Source organism: Panthera leo, chromosome E1, assembly GCF_018350215.1.
Source record: "Panthera leo isolate Ple1 chromosome E1, P.leo_Ple1_pat1.1, whole genome shotgun sequence".
In the NCBI taxonomy this organism is placed as follows: domain Eukaryota; kingdom Metazoa; phylum Chordata; class Mammalia; order Carnivora; family Felidae; genus Panthera; species Panthera leo.
In genome coordinates, this window is record NC_056692.1 from 38,495,353 (window position 1) to 38,518,934 (window position 23,582).

General features: G+C 40.7%; 1 protein-coding gene across 2 annotated transcripts in view; it reads right to left on the reverse strand.

The window, feature by feature from the left end:
- Window positions 1-226: 226 nt before the first annotated feature.
- The window catches only part of IKZF3 (IKAROS family zinc finger 3), a 90,957-nt gene continuing 67,601 nt past the window's right edge, over window positions 227-23,582 (reverse strand). The window contains exons 1-3 of one of the 2 annotated variants that reach the window (XM_042914709.1): window positions 15,879-16,769; window positions 15,647-15,763; window positions 227-3,837 (exon numbers count right to left, since the gene is read on the reverse strand). In XM_042914709.1, the coding sequence (XP_042770643.1) occupies window positions 3,134-3,837; window positions 15,647-15,731 (789 nt within the window). In that variant the 5' untranslated portion in view covers window positions 15,732-15,763; window positions 15,879-16,769 and the 3' untranslated portion in view covers window positions 227-3,133. Of the gene's footprint in view, window positions 3,838-15,646; window positions 15,764-15,878; window positions 16,770-23,582 lie in introns of those variants that run through there. The other variant, XM_042914708.1, reaches the window with a different exon arrangement.

A 23,582-nucleotide genomic window follows, 5' to 3' on the forward strand; every position in this document is an offset into this window, starting at 1 on the left:
CTGCAAGACCATGACCTGAGCCGAAACCGAGGGTTGGATGCTCAATTGACTGAGCCACTCAGGTGCCCCAAGACTGATAGATTTATTAATGTCTTTTTGTCCTTGGTGATGGTGGTGGAGGGTAATGGGGGAGATACTTCTGTTTAGTTCTATGTCCTTAGGAAATACCTGTGCAATGATTCAAGTGGTGGTAAGGAACATCTGGAGAGCCAGTTCTCTTCCTTTTCCACCTCACCCCAATTCTGTCACCTTGGCTGCAAGGGAACTTTCCATGGGGTTGGCTCTTCCTCAGATTGTGGCCTCCTGGGTGTGTGGTGGGAAATGAAGATGAGCGAAGACCCACAACGTTCATGTTCAGAGGGACTCTGGCTGGGAAAGGAGATCTCACTGTCCAACATGGTTGAACGTGAATCCTGATTCTGCCCTTCTCACTAAGCAATCTTGCTAAGATTCTCCTTTACCCTCTTTACCAGCAAGCGGTGGGCAGGGACATTAATTGGTATAAGGAGTGCCTACAGAAGGAAATATTCACCTGTGTGGTGACAACCACTACTACATATTAACTGGTTCGACTTTAAGATTTAAGAATATGCAGTTTGTACATGCAAATTTTCTCTGGACTCGGTGTGTCCCAATCTAGGCCCAGAATGCTACAGTGAAAGTAGCATTTCTGAGTGGCCACCCCACTCAGAAGACTGACCTCAGAAGAATAGAAATCATTTAGAAAATCTATTAGTCACAGGGAAAATGAGGGTCATATCTACACAAAAGTCCCTAGGTTAGTGGGATGGGCCTCTTTCACTCTTAAGGTGCAAGAGCTGGCTTCTGCAGAAGGACTTTCCCACTAATCTGGTGGAAATGCCCGCTTTCCCAAGCTTTCTCTCCTACTAATTCTTGCTTCCAAATATTCTTTCTTTTGTCCCCTGAAGAGCCAACAGGATGTGCGGCATTTCAAGAGTATAATAAGCAGCTCCTCGGCCACAACGGGTGTAAGCAACCTGGCGTAGCTTGGGGTCTAGGATTACGGAAACATAGTGAAGACTACGCACTGAAATACGTCTAGTCTTTTAGCTGAAATCTCAGACATGTTGGGACTGTTACCATGGAATTTCACAAAGTCTTTTTTTTTTCCTGAGACAGACGCCATGCTACAAAGAAGGATAAGCCATTTGTGCAGTCTGAGGTGGAACATTTTAATTACTGGCAGCACATAAATTAGTTGAGTTGAAGTCTAATGCCTAAGCCCTTTCGAAATATCAAGGCAGATACATAAAACACTAATCTACCAGGAATTGGGGACTCCTGGCTCTGGTAGAAAGGTGCACAAAGCTGACTCTTAATGTGTAACTAGGCTCCATGAAGTTGTCCCTGGAAGCAGAATTTATTTTCGCTAACACCAGTTCTTAAAAAGGAGAGAGAGAGAAAAAAAAGGCTTTGGCAAGCAGATGCAGGTGCCACTTTGTGTATATACTTTGGGGCAAGATCAAAATACCTTCCTGTTTTTTGTTCCTCCCCACCATCCTCTTCACATTCACAACTCAGTGGTTAAAGGAAAAATTTAACAACACTACCATTTTCACACCAAAGCAATGTGAAACAGATATTCATATACATACTCTTTTGCTTAATACCCATGCATTAAGAGGTCTAAAAAGTAACTGTGGTTACAGCATAATCGCATACATTTAAAGCTGGAAGGGACCTTAGAGAATGTATAAACCCAACTGTTACTTTATGGTTGAAGAAACTTAGTTTTAAGAGTTAAGTGATTTGCCCAAAGTCATACAGCTAATTAGCAGCCAATATGGAATTCACAAACAGATTTCGTGACCCCTATTGCAATACTAATTTTACAATTATCCCTGAACTTTCCCTTGATAGCATATTTCCCATAACAGATGACAAAGCTGACCGATACATGTGCAGAATCAAGATCTTTCAGGAGTTTTCGTGGCATACAGCAGCTCCACTTAAAATGGAGAGAGAAACCCACCCTGCTTGATCAAGGAGAACCTGTCAGCAGAGTTGCCCCCTCCTCACCCCATCAGGAAGCTCGTCAAAGACCCAAACAACACACATGACATCTGTCCCTGATTCCTCTCCTGTGGGGAGGGGGAGACTAAGTCACTCATTTTGGATTCTTTGGTGGTTTTTTGTCAAAAAAAGAAATCATTGGTAAGTGTCTGTACACTAATGCTCCATGAAGGAGACCAAGAACTTTTAGGTAACTACCCATCCCCCTCACTGCCCCATGGTGCTTCTGAACCATTTCCCCCTCAGAGCCCAGTTCTGCCAGTCTTGATCATAGGAAATGGATGCCATCGTCCAAAGCCGACAACTTCCTGGAGTTTCAATGATGGTCTATGTTTAAAGCCATCTGTTCTTCTGATATAGAATTTCTCCTATTCATGACTGGTTTAAACCAAAGCAACTTTTAATTGATGATGGGAAGGTTAAAGGGTAGAAGCAGAAGTATCATTGGATGACTTGATTTTTTTCCCCTTGTGTGCTAAGAAATGGGTCTGCTGCCTAGAGACTTCAGTCTTCAGTTACTGGTAACAGATACTTGTTTTATGACTGTTCTTTTCCTTACCATTATAGTATAATTTGGGATGAGGAGACTATATCCTAGACTTTCAGCCTGTGTTAAGTACAGAAGGGCATGGCTTCCGAGCCAGGTTAGCTGGTGAGCTCTTCTTCATCGTGGACCTAGGCAGATGACCAAAATGCTTTTCCACATATGGCTGATGTATCTATGTATCTCAGAAAGAATGTCTCTTGCAGCACAACTGGGGGATTCTTTTGAATGGCAACAAACTCCAAGGACTGCTTGTTCCATTGCTGCAGAAGATAATGACCAAATACTTCACTGGCTTTTAAATATCATAAAAATTCAAGTCCCTAATGAGAAAACAAAGGTTTAACAAAAATGATAACACGATATTATCTGCAAACAATTTCTGAATGAAGACAGCATTTCCCTGTTGCCCATGTGAACATGACTCTTTGGACACTAAAAATGGTATGGAAGGGAGTTTGGAAATGAGTTTGGAGAATAATTCGTTAGGTGGGGTATCGGTTTTTACAAATTATGTTGAATGCTCAGGCGTAAATCATCTTGGAGACCAGATGTTCACTTCAGCATGGCTCTGTGCTCTCCTCTGGCTATGTGAGATGAGAACTCATACCGATCATGGCTTCGATATCCACACATGTTACACTCAAAAGGGTCACGAAAGCCATGGCAACCCATGTGAATAGTGAACATCACATAATCCAGGAAGAGGACTCGACAGTGGTCACATCGATACACATCCATCACCTCCCCTTCTTTGTTGATCACTTTGATGGAGTCTCTTGGACAGATGGGTGGGGGCTTGAGGAGTTCATAAGAGCGGGGGATTTCCTTCAGAAGTGGCATCCCATTGCGGACCCGGGGAGGGACCATGTGATTTTGCTGGTAGATGTGATTCTGGCGTTCTTCATGGTTGCTATCAGTGTCTGTGGAGTCATGGCCACTATTGTTGGGGGAGAGGCCTCTTTCAGAAGGCAGGCTCTTCTCTGGCAGGTGTATATTCTTCTTTTCCAGGTCCTGGGGGGCACCATTTGGCATCTCCGCACGGGTGAGGGCTATGGGATACATGCTGCTGATAACTGGAACCATCTCAGAGGTGGGAGCAGGTGGTGTCTGGACTAAGGGGCGCAGGGCTTCTGCACCGAGATAGCTGATGGCATTATTGATGGCTTGGTCCATCATCCGGGTCTGTATCATCTCACTCTCTTTCTCGTACATATAGCCGGGATTATAGTTGACATCAAAACAGTGGCGCTTCTCACCTAGAACAAGTGAAAGAAATAATTACAAGAGGAAGAACACACGGGCAGAGAGTTTGTAAAATGATTCTCCAGAGTCCTTGAAAAGGGAGGAAGGATGTGCCACCTGCTCAAGAACACCCAGCCCTGGGGCGCCTGGGCGGCTCAGTTAGTTAAGCGTCTGACTTTGGCAGGTCATGATCTCACGATTTGTGGGTTCGAGCCCTGCATCAGGCTCTGTGCTCACAGCTCAGAGCCTGGACCTTACTTTAGATACTGTGTCTCCTTCTCTCTCTGCTCCTCCCCCACTCACGCTCGTCTCTCTCTCTCAAAAATAAATAAACATTAAAAAAAAAAAAAAAAGAACGCCCAGGCAGAATGGCTCCAATGGGTGCTGAAGTCTCAAGGGACAGTGGCTGACAGTACATGTTTGGACAGTCAAAATAAATTAAGCAGGCAGACAAAAGGGAGTGTCAGAGATGTCATTAAGTTGAGGCTACAACGTGAACTGTTTCCACTGCTCACATCAGAGGGGACACTGGAGAAAAGGAGAGAAAAAGAAGCAAGAGGACACTGGGGCAGGGTTCACGGGAGGCTGGGGAGCTACCACTGTGCAGGAGCATGGCACTTCTACTGTTCCTGGACTCTCAACCCAATCAATTCCCAAACTCTTATTTTGCTTGTAATACTAGAGAGCCAGGGGAACGGAAGTGCTGCAAACAGCGGGGATGCTCAGCAACTAGCCTCTGCAGCTTTTTAAATAGCTACAGGGGCAGAAAAAGTAGCCCCCAAACCTCCAACTTACCACTCCCCAAACAAATTGTCACCAGACTGAGATTTAAGTAAATGAACTTCAAATGTAGAAAGTTTTAGAAAAGCTTTCTTGATGAAAGATCACAGTCTTTATTCCTTTCATAAAGTATGTCATGCTTTTGTTTGAAAAAAAAAATGTATCATTGATACACAGGTGATCATTAGGACCTATCTCACACTTAACTGAAAAATGTATTTGTGGTCACCCTGTCCTACTGCTCCTGTCAAACTGCTGAGAAATTCTGAAAACAGAGTTTAGCCACCTTTGGGGTGTGGGTGTTGTGTGTTAGAAAATAGAGGCTCTCTGGCCACAGGGAAGGCAGGAGCAGGGTCTGCAGTGATGGCAGATGTGCTCAGTGGTGAGTGGCTGGTAGAGGGAAGAGAGAACGGGTGGATGTGTCAAGCACTGAAAGTGAGGCTAAGGTATTGCTGCTGCTTTTTTATTTTGTAGACACTAGATTCTGGGGGGATATGCTGAACCAGATCCTCTCTTCCGTAACATTCCCTAGGCATGTTATGGTTCCAAAGCTTGTCCCTGCCATACAGTAAAGGGTCCAATAGTGAAAGAATTCAAGAAAACATAAGAATTGGAAGAACTGGTTTCTGTTTTTGAGCTGTCTCCAAACTAGTGGGAGAGAAACAAGACCTGTATGCATGGAAGCAGAGAAAAATAAATGTTAGAAGTCATGAAAGGACAGCTCTGCTCTATGGAGGTCTTTGATTTTATTCTAAATGCCATGCTTAAGGCAGTTAAGTAGGGGAGTACATGTCTTCTGTAAAAAGAATTATAAGGCAAGGGTAAGGCAGTCTGGTAGAAATTGTATATTTAAGTGTTAAGGGAATGAAAAACATTCAAGAGTACCTGGGGCAGCGAAAGCTTTCTTGGAAAACCCAGATTTTGAGAAGGGTCTTGATGAACTGGTATGACGTAGCTTTTCAGAGAGGTTGATGAGACATCCTAATTGAGGGAGGAGCATGACAGAAGGCAGAGAAGTGGGACTACACAGGACACAAGCAGGGAAGAGTAAGAGAGTATGGCTGTAGCTCTCCTTCAGGAAGAATGAAATACAGCATTTCTGAAACTTCACTTATTCCCTCACGTTCTGCAATACTGGCACCTCAGGGTGGTGTGGTGGTTGAGTGCCTGGGCAATAGGGCCAGATGAGACTGGATCTGATGCTGGCTCATCAGTTACCCATTGTGTGACCTTGGGCAAGTTACTTAACATGTCTATGGCTCCATGTCCTCATGTATAATGGGGATAATAATTGTATCTGCCACCCAGGGTCACTGGGAAGTGCTTAGAAAAATCAAACTGAGGGTTGATGGGGGGTGGGAGGGAGGGCAGGGTGGGTGATGGGTATTGAGGAGGGCACCTTTTGGGATGAGCACTGGGTGTTGTATGGAAACCAATTTGACAGTAAATTTCATATATTAAAAAATAAAAAAATAAAAAAAATTAAAAAAAAAAAAAGAAAAATGCCTAGTACATAGAAAGCACTTGGTAAATGTTAGGATTTTTTGTTTTGTTGGAATCAGCTTGCCTTTTCTTTCTCTGTTTTTTTGTTTTTTGTGTTTTTTTTTTTTGCTAAAATGAATTTTCTTTTAAAAAATGTTTATTTATTTTGAAAGGGAGAGTGTGTGTGCCCGTGTGCCAGTGGGGGAGGGGCAGAGAGAGAGAGAGAGAGAGAGAGAGAGAATCCCAAGCAGGCTCTGCTCTAGAAGCATGGAGCCTGATGTGGGGTTCTATCTCATGAACCTGAGATAATGACCCAAGCCGAAATCAAGAGTTGAATGTCTAACTGACCAAGTCACCTGGGTGCCCTGAGTTTGCTTCTTCTTTCTTTCTTTTCTTAATGTTTATTTACCTTTTTTTTTTTTTTAATGTTTATTCATTTTTGAAAGACAGAGACAGAGCACAAGCAGGGGTGGGGTGGGGTGGAGAGAGAGGGGGACACAGAATCCTAAGTAGGCTCCAGGCTCCGAGCTGTCAGCACAGAGCCTGACGCAGGGCTTGAACCCACGAACCGCGAGATCATGACCTGAGCCGAAGTCGGACACTCAACTGACTGAGCCACCCAGGCGCCCCTATGTTTATTTACCTTTTGAGAGAGAGAGAGAGAGAGAGAAAGAGAGAGAAAGAGAGAGAAGCAGGCGAGGGGCAGAGAGACAGAGACACAGAATCCAAAGCAGGCTCCAGCTATCTGAGCTATCAGTACAGAACGCAACGCAGGGCTCAAAAACACGAACCGTGAGATCATGGCCTGAGCCTAAGTCTGACACTTAACTGATGGAGCCACCCAGGCACCCCGCAAGTTTGCTTTTTAAGTAAACTTTATATTACTAACACAAATGGAAAACCAGAATCACTTACCGCAAATAGAAGGTAGTTATGAAAAATAAAGACAATGAAATAGAGCAATTTACTTAAGTTTTGATCAGATACTGTGACTACTTGGAAACAAAGATCCCCTCTCTCTGCTAAAAACAGAGATTGCCAAGTGTGAGATTAGTATTAATGAAATCTAACATCAAATTAAGTCTAAACCTTTTTCCTTTGGTATAATCAAGAAGATTGAGAGAGAACTAAAAAACAAAATAATTTTCTTGCCCCATGGGCCTCCTGGCATTTTGCATTCCACATTTGGGGAGATACTGAAAAAAGATAACACATGGTGAAACCAAACGATGGGCATTCTGAAATTGGATTTGGATTTGAACAAAGAACAAACTGCCACATGCCCTTGAGCAAGGGAGGCTTGGGTCAAAATTTTATTTTCAGGATATTAATGGAACAGCAAAGTGTAAGATAGACCAGAACAGTGAGAAATGGGAGCCAGAAAGAGCAGCTAGAAGATCTAATGGAATCAGATGGATTTGTCCTGCATCCCCACTACCTTAAGGCCAACATGATAGTTTCTAGACAAATACCTGAGAGAAAAAAATATGCAAAGAAAAACACCCTGCTTTGGCAACTCAATAAAAAGCAACAGAAAAGTAGACCTTTGCCAAAGTCATCAGCGGTTCTTATTTTCAGCTTCCAGATTGAATATATCTTTGATCAAAGCTGTTTGAAAGAATGAGGCTGAGAACATGAAAGCCAGCTAAGGTCACAAATATTCATTCTCCTGAACGTGACACAGAAATGATGAACTTTGGTTTCCTGGCCTTTTCAAGGTCATCGATGATTTTCCAGTGTGGCTGGTTCTACTCAACTCCCCAGATACCAGGGGTCTGTGAGAACCTTTTTATCTTTTCACCTAACAGAGAGGTTCCAGAAAGTTTCCGGGGTGGGGTAGGCACATCATAAACTCTGCTTTTATCCTTTCTCCCAAGAGTTCGCTTTACTGAACTAGGCCTACGGTTTCAGAGTCTATACCACCTGCAGCACATGTCAGAAAACAGCTGAGTGCTAAAGTTGTAAGAGGCAAAACAGTAAGAGGGAAATAAACTCTTGGATGAGTGGAAATATGTGACTGAGTTCTGTGGTTAACACAGACCATTGTTCATTGTGAAGATGGGAGAGCCTCAGATCTTCACGTGCACGCAACCTACAATCATCAGATCCCCTCATCTCTGAGTTACGGTAACTTGAGTAGTGCAGATGATTATCAGTCACCTGTAGACACGATGACTCAATGTGTATGAAACTCAGAAGGGGTAAGCTACAGTAATTGAAAAGCCAACAGCTCACGTTTCTTTAGTAACATACTCATAAAAAAGGTTAGTCAAACCACAAGAGTGTAACTTCTCCCAAACCTGCACGGAGCCTCTAGTCCAGCTTGTAGTCAAAATCGTACCACACCTTTGAATGATTAATGATAGCAGCTTCAGGCTGAATTAGAGGTTTCCTTCTGATGAAAGTACAAATGGCAGCAACAAGTTCTGAGTTTAGGAACCAAGGCTGCCTGGTTGGGCCATTACTTACCCGTGTTTCCTTTTAAAGGTGTCAATCCCTCAATCCCTACCATCTAGGCTTTGGTAACTCTAAACTGAGCAACTGCCTGACCTGAATTGCTGCGATGTGGTGAGGGCATATGTTGTTGGCTTCTAAGTGCCAACTTGAAAGTACAGACAGAATCACAGCCTAGAGCTAAAAGGGACCTTAGCTGAGCACACGGCTGAGACCTCTGCCTTTGGGGCCAAGCAATACCCACCACCCTAATCTGTTTACTTCTGGGTTTTTTTTTTATTTTTTTTTAAATATTTTTATTTATTTTTGAGACAGAGAGAGACAGAGTATGAGCAGGGGAGGGGCAGAGAGAGAGGAAGACACAGAATCTGAAGCAGGCTCCAGGCTCCGAGCTGTCAGCACAGAGCCCGACGCGGGGCTTGAATCCAAGAACCGTGAGATCATGACCTGAGCCGAAGTCGGACGCTTAACCGACTGATCCACCCAGGCACCCCTACTTCTGGGTTTTATACTTCACACTACCTAGCACTGTGCCTTATATATAATACTAAAAGGAATAGCTACTATTTATTGAGCCCTTACTATATACCCAGTGCTGTCCTAGGTACTTTTTGTATATTGTCTCATTTGCCTAAGGTGAATTAGCGTCTCTTAGTCAGATGAAGAACCTAACCTACAAACAGGTTAATTTGCTAAGGTCGGTTAGTCAGTAAATGGAGAACTAGGATGCAATCTAAGGGCCTAAATATATCTGTCCATGAGCATTAACTGCTGTTTCCTGGATGCTACCTTGCCCATGGCTGCACAATCCCACCATGGACAGTGACTTCAGATTCTCTGCTGGGGTGGTTCCCAGAAGCAGTGGACCAGCAACTGTGCTTTATTCCAAATGGACCAGCAACGTGCATTCAAGAAATATCTATGATGCACAGAATTGTTGTGATATCTGTAAGTGCTTAAAAGAGTGCCTGGCAAATGTAAACACTTAATAAGTGGTAGATCATTTATTATTATTACTATTATTATTAGCCTCACACCATGTTACGTGCTTTGAGGAATATAAACATAATTGCAATCCAATAGGAAATGTAGCATTTATGCAATTTCATTACAAATCAGTACCCCTAATACAAAGCATACAGTAGTCAAGAGAGTAAAGAGAATAATATGGACAGCTTCTCAAATATGTCATGTAATGTGAGACAAATATTAATCTATTCTTTATTTAAAAAAAAATTTTAAATGTTTATTTATTTTTGAGAGAGAGAGAGAGACAGAGACAGAGACAGAGCACAAGTGGGGAAAGGGCAGAGAGAGAGGGTGACACAGAATCTGAAGCAGGCTCCAGGCTCTGAGCTATCAGCACAGAGTCTGATGTGAGGCTCAAACTCAAGGACTGAGAGATCATGACCTGAGCCAAAGTCAGATGCTTAACTGATTGAGCCACTCAGGCGCCTCTGTTCTTTAAAGTCTCCTTGTTATCTGAGGTGGTGGCAGTGATTGTGGTGAAGACAGTTCTATATATCACCAAACTGTTTAAGCTTGCCTTGAGTGCAGGGGGAGAACAGAGTAAAGAGAGGACTCAGGAGACTATGCGAATGTAGACGATGTGTGTGCTTTTTTGTTGTTGTTGTTTATTTATTTATTTTGAGAGAGAGAGCACCACGCAAGTGAGAGTACAAGAGTGGGGGACAGACAGAGGGAAAATCCCAAGCAGACTCAGCACTGACAACAGTAAGCCCAATGAGGGGCTTGATCTCAAGAACCAAGAGATCATGCATGACCTGAGCCAAAATCAGAAACTTAACCGACTGAACCACCCAGGCACCTCCTGACCATGTGTACTTCTTTTATTTATTTATTTATTTATTTATTTATTTATTTATTTATTTATTTATTTTTAACATTTATTTATTATTGAGAGACAGAGAGACACAGAGCGTGAGCAGGGGAGGGGTAGAGAGAGAGGGAGACACAGAATCCGAAGCAGGCTCCAGGCTCTGAGCTGTCAGCACAGAGCCCGATGTGGGGCTTGAACTCATAAACTGTGAGATCATGACCTGGGCCAAAATCAGATGCTTAACCAACTGAGCCACCCAGGCACCCTCTGACCATGTGTACTTCTAAAGGCAGATGTGAGTGATGGTATTCCAGACAGCATGGACAGAACCATTACATATAAGAGGGAAAGTATTACACAGAAGTGGAAGTAGTTCACTGTGGCTGAATTAAAAGATTACTTGGCTGAAATGATAAAATGAGAAAAGGTAACTTGGAGACAGATTGTGCTAGGCTCAGAACACCTGGGTGGTTCAGATTTTATTCCATTGGGAAGCCACTGAAAGGTTTTTTTGAAGATGGGGGGGATGACTTGAACTTTAGAAAAATAACACATTTCTACTATTATAGTCATCATGAGGGGTGATGTGAAATATTCAGGTTTTCTTTTGAAGTTTCTTCAAGTCACTGAAATGTATTTGCCACTACCTTCATACCATATCCCATGCGTATTATCGCTTACTCTTACTGCAAGTACATGTCAAAAAAAGGGAGGGGGGCAGGTAAGTAGGGTAAATGGAATATCTGATGAGATGATGGCTCTGATCTCAATCTAAATGAGACCAAAGTGACTAACATTTCTTCCAGGAGGAGGAAAGCAGTGGGGAGCCACAGAACAGGCAAGAAGGGGAGCAAACAGAGAGAGAGTGATGGGGGTGGCACCCCCCATGGGGGTGACAGCTGGAGACTGTTTTGTTGTTGCAGAAGCCTTGTCCTCTGTGAGAGGTACTACTGGATGTCATCAGTCCTGATGGAGTCACCAGGGGAAGACTTCTTTTCTCAAGAAAACACACCCTCGAGGGAGAATGATTGCCCTTCTTCAGGGACTTTTTCTTCCACCAGCTTTCAATGACTACACTCCCCACTGTTCAAAGCCCTGGTGTAGCACACATGACATGCACTGCTCCGGTTAACCTCCCAAGGAAGGAAGGCCTTGGACTGCAGCATGTTTTAGGCCTTGCCCTGACCCTGCTCTGTCACCTGCTAGTTGCATCTCGCCATCTCTCCAATTTTTCCTCCTCTGGTGAAAGAACTTGCTACGTGTTCCTGATATCCCTTCAAGCCCTAAAATGCTACGATTTTATAATGTTTACAGGATTATAGATTTCAGCCCTTTGGGAAGGGGTGGGAGAAGATACTTTTTGCTGTTAGAAACGAGTTTTCAAACTGCTTCCTGTCGCTCTGTTAACCAAAGCAGACAATTTCTCATTAGTTACTTCACAAGGAGAATCGATGGTGTTTGTTGAAGTGTCAAAACCTCACCAGAATGTTTACCGCGGCTGAGTGAGATCTGTTTTCATGTTCTTTTCAACATGAAAACTTCCTTTAATAAAGTAATACATAAAATTAAAAATAATAAGGAGATGCTATGGTAACCACTTTGGTCGGAATAACACATCTGTTTTTGGAGAAAGAATGAAAATCAGAAAAAGAAATATGCAGAAATGTAGTCATTTTCCTCCTCCCTCCAGGAGAGAAATCTGGCCTCTATTTTGAGCCAAGTATTTGAAGATGGCCTAGTTAGAAGTCTATTCAAACAAGTTTATAACAGGAGAATAAGATGCAGAGAAAGGACAACTCTTAAAAGGGTTAGGTGCTAAAAGTGAGGCCTTCGTGTCCTTCGAAAACAGCAACTAAGAATTATTTTGATGATGTAAAGATGCTGATTTCTAATGAATGTGTGTTGATTTATGTCCTATCTTACGGAAAGTGAAATAAAACATCTTAGAGAATTAGGAAAGAAATTATTTTATTTTTCTCCTATGTAGGCAATTTAATTTTACTCCTATGCTTCAATACAGGCATGCTTTGTGTTTCCTTTAAAAAAATTTTTTTAATGTTTATCTATTTTTGAGAGAGAGAGAGAGAGACAGAGCATGAGCAAGGGAGGGGCAGAGAGAGAGGGAGACACAGAATCTGAAGCAGGCTCCAGGCTCCGAGCTGTCAGCACAGAGCCTCATGTGGGGCTCAAGCTCACGGACAGCGAGATCGTGACCTGAGCGGAAGTCGGACGCTTAACCAACTGAACTACCCAAGTACCTCCTTTGTGTTTCTAAATGCACCTGAGCTTAACCCAATCTGTCCCTCTTCCTCAGTTAATCTCTAATTGATGGAAGATGCTACCTACTGGTGATTATCTCTAGCCTGTTGGGAAAGTAACAGGCTGACCTGATGGTATAACTTCACCTTAACCCTCACAGTTCAAGAGGTCAAGGAAGCAAAGGTTGGTCTGAGTGCTGTGCAACTGTCAGCAAGGATTAAAGGGAGTGACTCATTCTTCCTTCACACTTTACCCTTTGCCATTTCCCTGGCAGCTGAATCTTTTCAGAAAATGGTGCCTTGGAGAGGAAATACAGGAGACAGAAGAGAAGAGGAGAGAAAATATTAGCCCCGATGTTTTGTAGCTCTTCATCTCATACACTGCAGTATCAAATGTTCCTTTTCTCTCCCCGATATTACTGTTTTCTATCAAAAAGGTCGATTCCATTAAATGATTCAATAAATAAAGGAAACCCTTTATTTAAAAATAATCTCTAAAAGGAAGAGATACAAGCTAATGCTAGAAGATTAGAACAGGGCTTAGGAACAAGAACATCATGGATATGGCAGGAGCACTATCCCCATTTCCTGATGAAAGAGCCAAAGAAGTAGCAATGCCCTCAGTAAGATATATGAATGTTGGCCAAATGCAGCTGTTTGATAGATTCTCAGATTTAACCACACCTTCCTAAAAAAAAAAAAAAAAACAACTAAAATATCTGATATGGTTTATAACATAAATACCTTGTCTGTACAGCCTTGAGAAAACAGTTACCTGAAGTTACACATACGGGTTTATAAACACAAAGTGGTATTCATAATTGCAGCCTTTGCTAATTCATCTCACTGACTTGTAGAATGATAGAGCTGGGAGGGACCTTCCCGATCACTTCATCACCTATTCAGTCTCCTCATTTCACAGATGAATAAACAGAGGCCCAGAAAGGTTATGTGATTTGTCTGAACACACAGAGTTAAGAAATGACTGAGCTAGAATCGGAACCTGGGTGATTTGGCTTCAAATCCAGTGTTCTTCCTACTGCACAACATACCACAATTTACCAAACAAAATTTCCCCCAGTTATTCAGGGCCTTGAAGTTGCTGCCTCAGCTCAAATCAAGAGCTAACTCTACTGGGTTTCCTGATGCCAGCATAGAGAGAACATGATGGTTCAGAAGATGAGAGAAATCAGCACCTACAAGCATCTCTCATGAGTCTGGAAATGAAGGAGTGGAAATCCTCTGGTCACAAGGGTAACAAATGGAACAGATCCCTGATGTAATAAGTAGAGTGGCATGGAAGTGAACACAGGAAATGTGTTTTCTTAAACCCATGAAGATAACAAAGCAACTTTTATTATATTTTTTATTATATTAAGTAGGGTTTTGGCTCAACTATTGCTATACGGCAGCTATACTAAGCACCTTCTCTCATATTTTAGTTGTCTTAGACCAAAACGCATTGACTATAATTGGATTGAAATTGCATCACTTCACATTTTTTTCCTTGCCCATTTCTCTCCATGTCCCTCTCCACATCAAGTACGGCCATTTCTAGAGTCAAAACTTTCCCCAAAATAAATTACAAGGTAAATTACACTCATAGAATAACAACTATACTCTCCCTTTGTTCTGACTCCAGTCAGAACTTCTTCACAGGAGTCAAGCTCAAAAGATATATGAGCAATGTCTTAAGATTGAGCCGTGGAATCACAATTGATCCACTGCTCCTAAACTCCACATGGATGTCACTGCATGCCCCTTGACATTTCTCACCAGGGAGGGGGGAAATGGTAATGGGGGTTGGGGGGGGGGGAATGTGTCTTTCTAAACTGAAATGCACCAACTTTAGTCTGACACATTCTTAAAGTGATTAAAAGAGGATACAAAAACTTCTCAGCTAATCAAAATAAAATAAAGAAGGCATAAGTATCTAAATAAGCATAAATACAAAGCTAGGTAATTTTGAAACACATTAGTTCTTTCAATAAATCTCTATAATTCACATAAAATATCTGCCTGTAAAAAAATGACCTAGACCCTAATAAAATTTAACCAGATTTAAAAACCAGGTAGGTACGTAATATCTGTAAAAGCTATTGGGAAGATTAAGCACAAAAGAACTGTAGTGAGAAATCAATAGCAGCAAGTAGCTTTGGAAAAACAGAATGACAGTCCTCTAAAATTTTACTGGTGTTGAGGGAGGTCTATTTTCGTGTGACAACTATTTTTGTTCAGTATCACTGAATTTCAATTTATAGCAAAACTGATACATTCAATTCAGCTGCCCTCTTCACAAATACAAATCTATTTTAAATACCATGGTCACATTTATGTAAACATCTGGGAGAGTTGGGCAAAACATCTCTGCTGTTCAGCAGTCCTAACACTTTAATGAACATAATTATTTTTTAGCCATCTCATTCTGCTCCATTGTTTGACAATGTGAAAACCAATGGCATAAAAATTAACTCCTGTAAGACAAATGATTGAATCCAGCCTAGTTATTTAAATCCATGTTCTCCCAACCACATTCTCTTAAAGCCAGTCCTCAATCAAATTCAAGAAAGAATGGCAGTAAGTTTTAGAGCATGAAAAAAAGTTTGGGCACGATTACAGAACCAACTTGTAAAATATAACTACAAAAGGTTACAGAAATGCTATTTCAAACATCTTACTGGTGTCAATTGCACAAACTTTGTCATGCAACATATGTCATTCAGAATAAAGAGGAAGGAACAGCATTTTTAACACCAACTCCATTTAGGAAATTGGATATCAAATACTTCCATCTTCAGGAGTTAAGATTATTCAGTTAAAATATCTTATTCTATTTGCCCGAGGTATCAGAATGAAGCATGAAGAATAAAAAGTGTACAATGGAAAACCAATTACCTTATTTTAACAGCGATTAAGCTAGGAAGGGCCTGTGTAATATATAAGCATCCTACGTTATCTCATTTAAACTATCTGCTAACAACAGCAGGAAAAAAAGGGTTGTATTCTTACCAATGAATTTCTGAGGCATTGAGCTTTTTCGTTTTGCCACATTGCTTGCTAATCTATCCAGAACGAGAGCTCTTTCACTTCCCATCTCTGCTTTGATGTGTCTTGCCTCCGCACTTGCTGGTTTGGAAAAATGTAAAAAGAAGAGGGAAAAGAACACGGTGGTAAATGAGGGAGAAAAGGAAATAAACTGGAAGGAAAAGTATCAGACATCTGATGCACACTCTGTTGTTACCTGTTATTACTGCTCAGATTCTTGCCCGGGGTACCTGCTGTGGTCAGTGAAGCCAGCACCAGGGCACGTTCAAATCTTGCAGTCTTATGCTGAGATGGGAAAGCCCGACCCATCCCCAACCAGTATCTTCATTAGCAAGAGGAAGTATTAAATAAACAGCCTGGACGTGGTTGGTTGCAAAAAGATAGATAGATGGAGATCTTCTAACCCCCGATCAGCCTTCTTTCTGATTCTGAGTAACTGCGTGTGACACCTGCAGACTGATATAATTCTTCTAAACAACTTAAAAAAAAAAAAAAGTATGGTGCCCCAGATTTACTGTTCTGTTTATGTTAATAGCACTTTTGAAAATAGATACACTTACCCAGACAGCAAGAAATCTACTCAGTGATTTGTGTATTGTAATTCTGAGGGGTTTTCTTTTTTCTTTCCTTTCCTTTTCTTTTTTTCCAGCATGTTCCTTTCAGTTCCTATCTCTTAAATTCTATTTCTCTGGGCTCTGCATTATCTGTTTCATATGCTCCTCACATTTCAAAATTGTCTCAGAATTTCCCTGAGCAACACTTCTGTCTTGAAATTAAAGAGCAATTTGTATAATGCATCTTTATTATATTTCTAATGAACAATGTAAATAAAAACTGCCTAAGAATATGGTCTAGTTGTTAATCCACGAATAGACCCCTAAATGGTGCAGGCCTGTGGTTCTCAGACCTGCCTGAACATTAGAATCAGCTGAAGAGAATGTAGGACACACCTATGTCCAGCTTCCCCTTCAGATCCTAAAATCAGGATCTCTGGTGTAGGCACCTAGGCAACAGTATTTTTAAAGCTCTTCAGATGATTTTAAAATTCAGCCAGAATTGAAAACCATTAGAATATATAGATAGTACTAACATCTAATCGATTAAATAGTAAATTGGAATAAGTATAGTATAATTTGCCCTGGTATAGCAGGTAGTACTCAATAACAGTCTGTATCTAAAGTTCAAAGAGATACCAGCTGATCTAGATGTAAGGCTTTACACTTTAGCAAACGATGCTAGCCCAAGCTACAGATCAGAAAACTTTTCTGTAAAGGACCAGATAGTAAATATTTTCAACTTTGTGGGACACATCTAGTCTCTGTTCCATATTCTTTGATTTTTCCTCCAACCCATCACCCTTTAAAAATGTAAAAACCTCGTACACAAACAGTCTGCTGGCTACATTTGGCTCATGGGTCACAGTTTGTTCACTCCTGTCCTCCATAATCATATTGTGTTACTACAAACATTCCTCTCTGTTTTATCATAAGCATTTCAGGAGGTCCAAACTAAAATGATGTATCCATACATTTCTAATGTCTCTAAGAAAGAAGAAATTGAAATTAGTTTAAGAGACTAGAGTAAAAAGCAAGTGATGGCTGCAGAATGGATTTTTTTCTTCTCAAATATATGCACAGATTTAGGGATGGTCAGTGCTCATTCCGTAGTTGAAGAGTTTGCTGTGTGAACAGATTCTAATATACAGAAATAATGTCACATATTCCATGGTCTCTCAGACATTCAGTACCACAAATTGGTATGCCCAGAGAGAAGAAAATTGGCCACCTCTGCAAGTAAACAAAAGAGAAAAACCTCCAGGGCAGGACTGTCAATTATGGTCAGGGCAAGAAAACTAAAGTCAAATTAGAAAAAGAGAATTCAAAATACCAAATATGTTTCATTGTATTATTAGCATGTCTTAGTTTTTGGTTGCCAGTCGTTACACAATAAATTATAAAGCTCACGGTTTTTAAAATTCAGGAATAAAATGGAATCTGGCTCCAAAAAGGATTAAGAGAAGAGGATGATAACCATACTTACTAGACTTTGTGAGTTTCTTGTCAAATATAATTATATGCTCCAAAGAAATAAGTCCCAGTCTCTGGTTTAAGCTATTAACAACACTCTATGTGTCAATGAAAACAGTAAGGGTCAGAATAAGGGGCCTGGGCAGCTTTGGGGCTGGTGGTAAAGCACTGTCACTTTGGCTGGCTGGCCATTGTAAATAATGGGTACTTCAGCAACAGGACACGTTGCTATTGAGTGAAGTGGGTCAAATTCTGTCCAGCACAGGGACAGGTTTAAATGACCAAACAGGAAACTATTATATATATTATTTCCTTTCACACAAACCACCACCAGATGTGGCACTACCCCGAGCCCCAAGAGCAAAGAGATGAAAGACAAAGGCCCGGGATTTGAAATCAGTTCCTGAGGCTGTTATAAGGAGGCTTTTTCTTAGAAACAGCTAAGGGTGCTTTGACTGGGAACATTCATTGTGGTTTGAGCAACTTTGGGAGGATTAAATCCACACCCTGCCCTCTCCCTACCCCCAACTGTGTATTATTATCAGAAAGATTTAAAGCGAAAGGAGAATGAAAAACAGTCCTGTGGGAATTTTTAATTCCACCCCATTTTACCCCTATTTGTATTGGTATCTTCAGTTACTCTTCTAATGGGCCAATCATGTCCCAGAGATCTTGTGCCTTCAGCCCCAGGACTCACCCCAAGCATTATGTTGCCAGCCTAGTTTTCCCATTGAGCTCTCAGTAGTCACTGTCTACATTTTACCAAGTCACTATCAATTACCACAAGCAACTTTCTGAGGACACATACTCAATATCTTCTATATTTGGGAGGATGCTAGAGCGGGGATACATGACCTAAATAATGTAATGAGGGCATGTCACTAAATGGCAACCTTCCGAGATAACATCATCTTTTATCCCTGGTTACTCACCAAGCTCCTCTTGACAGTCATTTCTAGATAACTCTTACTCTGTAAACCAGTGGCCAAATGCCTGACATTTAAAAAGATAACATTCTGAAGTGTGTGGATGGACAGATAATTGGGGACATGGGTGGAGACTTTCCCATTCCCACAATAGAGTGAAAGAAATCCTCTGAAGCGAATCGAGAGGGCTTCTGTCCCCCTAAGCCCCTCTCTGGCTTGTTCACTCAAAATAGCAACTCCAAGATCCCAACCGTCACCAGACATGTGAACACGCTCTAGAGATTATGTTCATCTTTACTGAGTTAACCATAGTCAAATCGGCAAGTTAGGCAAAGGCTAACGCTTCAATTCAACGTGCTGCACTCTTTCTTCCCAAACTGCAGGTCTTTTGCCTTGCAGTTATCAGTCAGCTGCTGTCTGCTCTTTAATACACAAAGAAATGCTCTGCAGTTAGAGGATCTCTTTGGGATTACGAGGAGTTTAGGCAGTACACTGAAAAGCAAACAAAGAGGACCACTGGCTTTTGGTCCTCTGCTTCAACTTGAAGACCCAACTGTCTACTTATAGAGTCTAGACTTGTTATCTTGCCACATCATGTCTCAAAAATGTAAGTGGAGGGAAACCAGTTTGGCAAGATAGTAAGGGGACAAGATAATGGGTTTAAATGATGAAATAGGAAATCCGTTCCTGGGTGGTGTTTGGCAGTTTAATGTTGCAAGGGGTGGGTGCGGGGAATACGGGATAGTGGCAAAAAGCAATTTACACACTTGGTTCATGAGTGAGCATAGGGGTAGGGCTGTAATTCTGGATCAATTCCCCTTCATGTCACTTGCCTACTACATAGTGGCTATACCAATTTTCATTAGCAAAATGATTTTAAAGACATGTTGAAAAAAATATTAAAACTAATATGAAGTCATAATTACAGAACAGGTTTCTACCTTTAATCGCCACACAAGTCTTAATTGTCTGTCTTTCAGTTAACTATTTCCATGATGCAATTTCTATCTCAAAGTGATTGCAGATTTAACTGTGTAATTGGTTGTGTTTTTGTGTTTGTTCCAAATCTGTCATTTGATCTTGAAGTGTTAAATGGAACTCAAATAAGAGGCATTGCTTCCTGTCTCTTCTCTGGTGTGGTCAGTAAGTAGCTAATGGACAGTGGAACAAAGGGGTGTTATTGTGTAACGAGAATTGTCTAACAAAAGATTGCTATCAAAGACTGAGGCAGGTTCTAACAAAAAAAGCTACATAAAATTGTTGCCTTTTTGAGCAAGTAGAATGAATACTACCTGTGAGATAGTATCACTTTTTAAGAAGAAAAATCAGTTGGGAAAATCAACTTTTAAAACATTTAAACTTTTTCTTTGGTCTGCTCCTTGGGAAAAATATAAGTTTATTCTAAAATTCTCATGCTTGTATTGGCTCAGCTGAAACAATGAGAGTGAAGATAAAAGGTTGTGACTCCCAGATTCATAAATAAATATAATTATTCAATTACTTTAAAAATCTTGTTATTGCTAGAACTCATTGTCATACAAAAATATGTCCTGCTCCAAGTACTCATAATCTGTGTGAAATGAGGCTAAATGAATCTCTATGCCAGCTGTTAGTCCCTTTCTGGGATAAGAATCAAGCTAATGAGAAAATGAAATCCGTGTTCTTCTCTATTTTTTTCATATACATTCCATTAAGACAGCAGAATTGGATTATCTTGATGATGTCACTCATGAGGTCTGGAGTAAAAACTTGGCCTGAAGTAGCTGTATCACATGTACCTCTCTTAGACCTTTGTATTATATTAATAGATCAAATGCCCATTGCCTTGTTGGATTGTGATTTCTCCAAGGATAGGGGCTAAATTTTCATTCATTTTTACAAACAACTCTGCCACAGTTCTGGCACCTAGAGAATCTAACAAATGCTATCTGAGTAATAATAATAATAATAATAATAATAATAATAATAATAATAAAAAGAACTGATTAGTGAGGCCAGAAGTCCTATTTCCCAACACAACATTCTTTTGCAAACTGGTCTCCAGTCCAAGGTCTTTTTATCTGTTCTGCTTCCATAAAGACCTGCTTCCTGATGGGAGCAGGTCTGTCTCAAAGCTTGGGTCTTAGACTAGGCTGCACTTCAATTTACACTAAGCACTTAATGGGGGCGCCTGGGTGGTTCAATAGGTTAAGCATCCAACTCTTGATTTTGGCTCAGGTCATGATCTCACGGTTCATGAGATCAAGCCCTGCATTGGGCTCTGTGCTGATAGTGTGGAGCCTGCTTAGGATTCTCTACCTCTCTCTCTGTTCCTCCCCCACTCACACTCTCTTTTGCTCTCAAAATAAATAAATAAACTTAAAAAAAAAAAGTACTTGATGAATAAATGCTATACCCACAGTAGCACATTACTATCATTACTTTAAAAACTAGGGATGAAGGGATAAGATATACCACTGGTGATAGTATGTTGGTTAGGCTCAGAATGGAACATGATATCCAGACTGGGACTCCCAATTTTAAGAAGGAAACAAAAATGGAAACCATATAGGGAGCAGTGGCAGTAATTAAAGTTTGGTATGGCACCTGGGTGGCTCAGTCAGTTAAGCATCCAACTCTTGATTTCAGCTCAGGTCATGATCTCATGGTCATGGGATGCTCAGCATAGAGCCTGCTTAAGATTCTCTCTCCCTCTCTCTCTCTCTCTCTCACACACACACTCTCTCAGGGTGCCTGGGTGGTTTAGTAGGTTAAGCGTCTGACTTTGGCTCAGATCATGATCTTGTAGTCTGTGAATTCAAGCCCCACGTCAGGCTCTTGTGCTGACAGCTCAGAGCCTGGAGCCTGCTTCAGATTCTGTGTCTCCCTCTCTCCGCCCCTCCCCTGCTCATGCTCTTTCTCTCTCTCTCTCTCTCTCTCTCTCAAAAATAAATAAACATAAAAAAATTTTTTTTAAAGATTCTCTCTCTCTGTCTGTCCCTTCCCCCCTTGTACTCTCTCTCTCAACAACCCCCCCCCCAAAAAAAAAAAAGATTGGCTTGTATGGATAAACATTCTTTATGTTTTTGGGGGCACCTGGCTGGCTCACTCAGAAGAGCCAATGACCCTTGGTCTTAGGGTCATGGATTTGAGGCCCATGTTGGGTGTAGAGATTACTAAAAAAATAAATAAATAAATAAACTTAAAAAAATAAATTTTTTTTAATGTTTACATTTTGGAATTCAGGAAAAATCATGGGAACTATTTGAAATATAAAAGAGAATAATATATTGACTGACATGCAGTATTTATTATACTTGATTAAACTGACTTTAAACATTTTGTAACATGAAACCACCATTACAACATACTTGTTTTAAACAACAACAACAAAAATTAAAACTTGCTGACTCAGTTAACCCTTTATTTATTTGTTTATTTTTACTGAAACTTAAAGTATGTTGCATGCATCCATCAAACCACCCTATGAAATGCAAATTAACTCAACTTCTGTATTTCAGCATTTCCTGAATCACCTTAAGCCACTGAAGACAGCTAAAATATTTCTTTGATACTTTCCTAATTTGAAATTCCTAAAAATGATTGTGGATATGGGAAATAAGATGGTAACCTTACTTTAAAATCCATAATTTTGAACTTGCTACTCATAGGGGACAGTGTACTGACTTTTCCCCTACTTCCAAGAGAATCAAGACATACATACATGCATATGTGTGTGTCTACTCATATGTGTGTTACCATATTTCTTTCACTAACCAGATAATGTATAACCTTAAAAATAGCTAATCAAGCCATATTTTCCCAAAGTGGAAAAAAAACAAATGTCTATTAACTGATCAATAGATTTGTATTTTAAATGCAGTAAATCCATATAATGGAATATTATTTGGCCATAAAAAAGGAACGAAGTGCTGATACATGCTAAACATGGATGAGCCCTGAAAACATTATGCTAAGTGAAAGAAGCTAGACATAAAAGGCCGTGTATTATATGATTCTAATTATGTGAAATATTCAGAATAGGCAAACCCATAAAGACAGAAAGTAGATCAGTGGGTGCCAGGGGCTAAAGAGAGGGGGAAGAGGGAATGACTGCTAATGGGTACAAGGTTTCTTTTGAGAGTGATGAAAATGTTATGGAATTAGTGGTGATGGTTGTATAACTTTGTGAATATGTTAAAAACTACTGAATTGCACACTTTAATTTTTTAATGTTTATTTATATTTAAGAGAAAGAGAAAGAGAGAGAGAGTGAGTGTGTGTGTGTGTGTGTGTGCGCACGCGCAGGGGGTAGGAGGGGCAGAGAGACGGAGACAGAATCCAAAGCAGGCTCCAGGCTCTGAGCTGTCAGCACAGAGCCTGATATGGGGCTTGAACTCACAAGCTGTGAGATCATGACCTGAGCTGAAGTCAGATGCTTACCTGACTGAGCCACCCAGGCGCCCCTGAACTGTACACTTTAAAAGGTGACTTTTATGGTAAGTGAATTATATTGCAATGAATTTTTGAAAATAAAAAATATATTTAACCATGGGAACATGAGAAGTCCTAGTGATTTTTAAGCAAGTCACTGAATTTTTGATGAGTTTCAATATCCTCATGTCTAAAATGAGATGGTAGGACTAGATGCTCTCTTTAACCTTCTAGCTTTAAATACAATAATTCTATTTGGAATACAATTGGTGTTGATAACTTGGGAATGTCTCACAGTTAAGAGTACTGTCTGTTGCAAACATTTCTCTTTAGAAATAAGGAGGAAATCCAACTCCTTGATAAAACCAAAGATGCCATCAGGATAAAAAGCAGAAGCGTGCAAACCAACGGAATTCAGTTGGCCAGTTCCTAACACTGTAAAATAGGCTTTATCTAAAACAAAAGTTTCCTCCCACTCAAAATAGGTACAGCTAAGCTACTTATGATTTCCACTCCATTTCCCATTATTTCTGT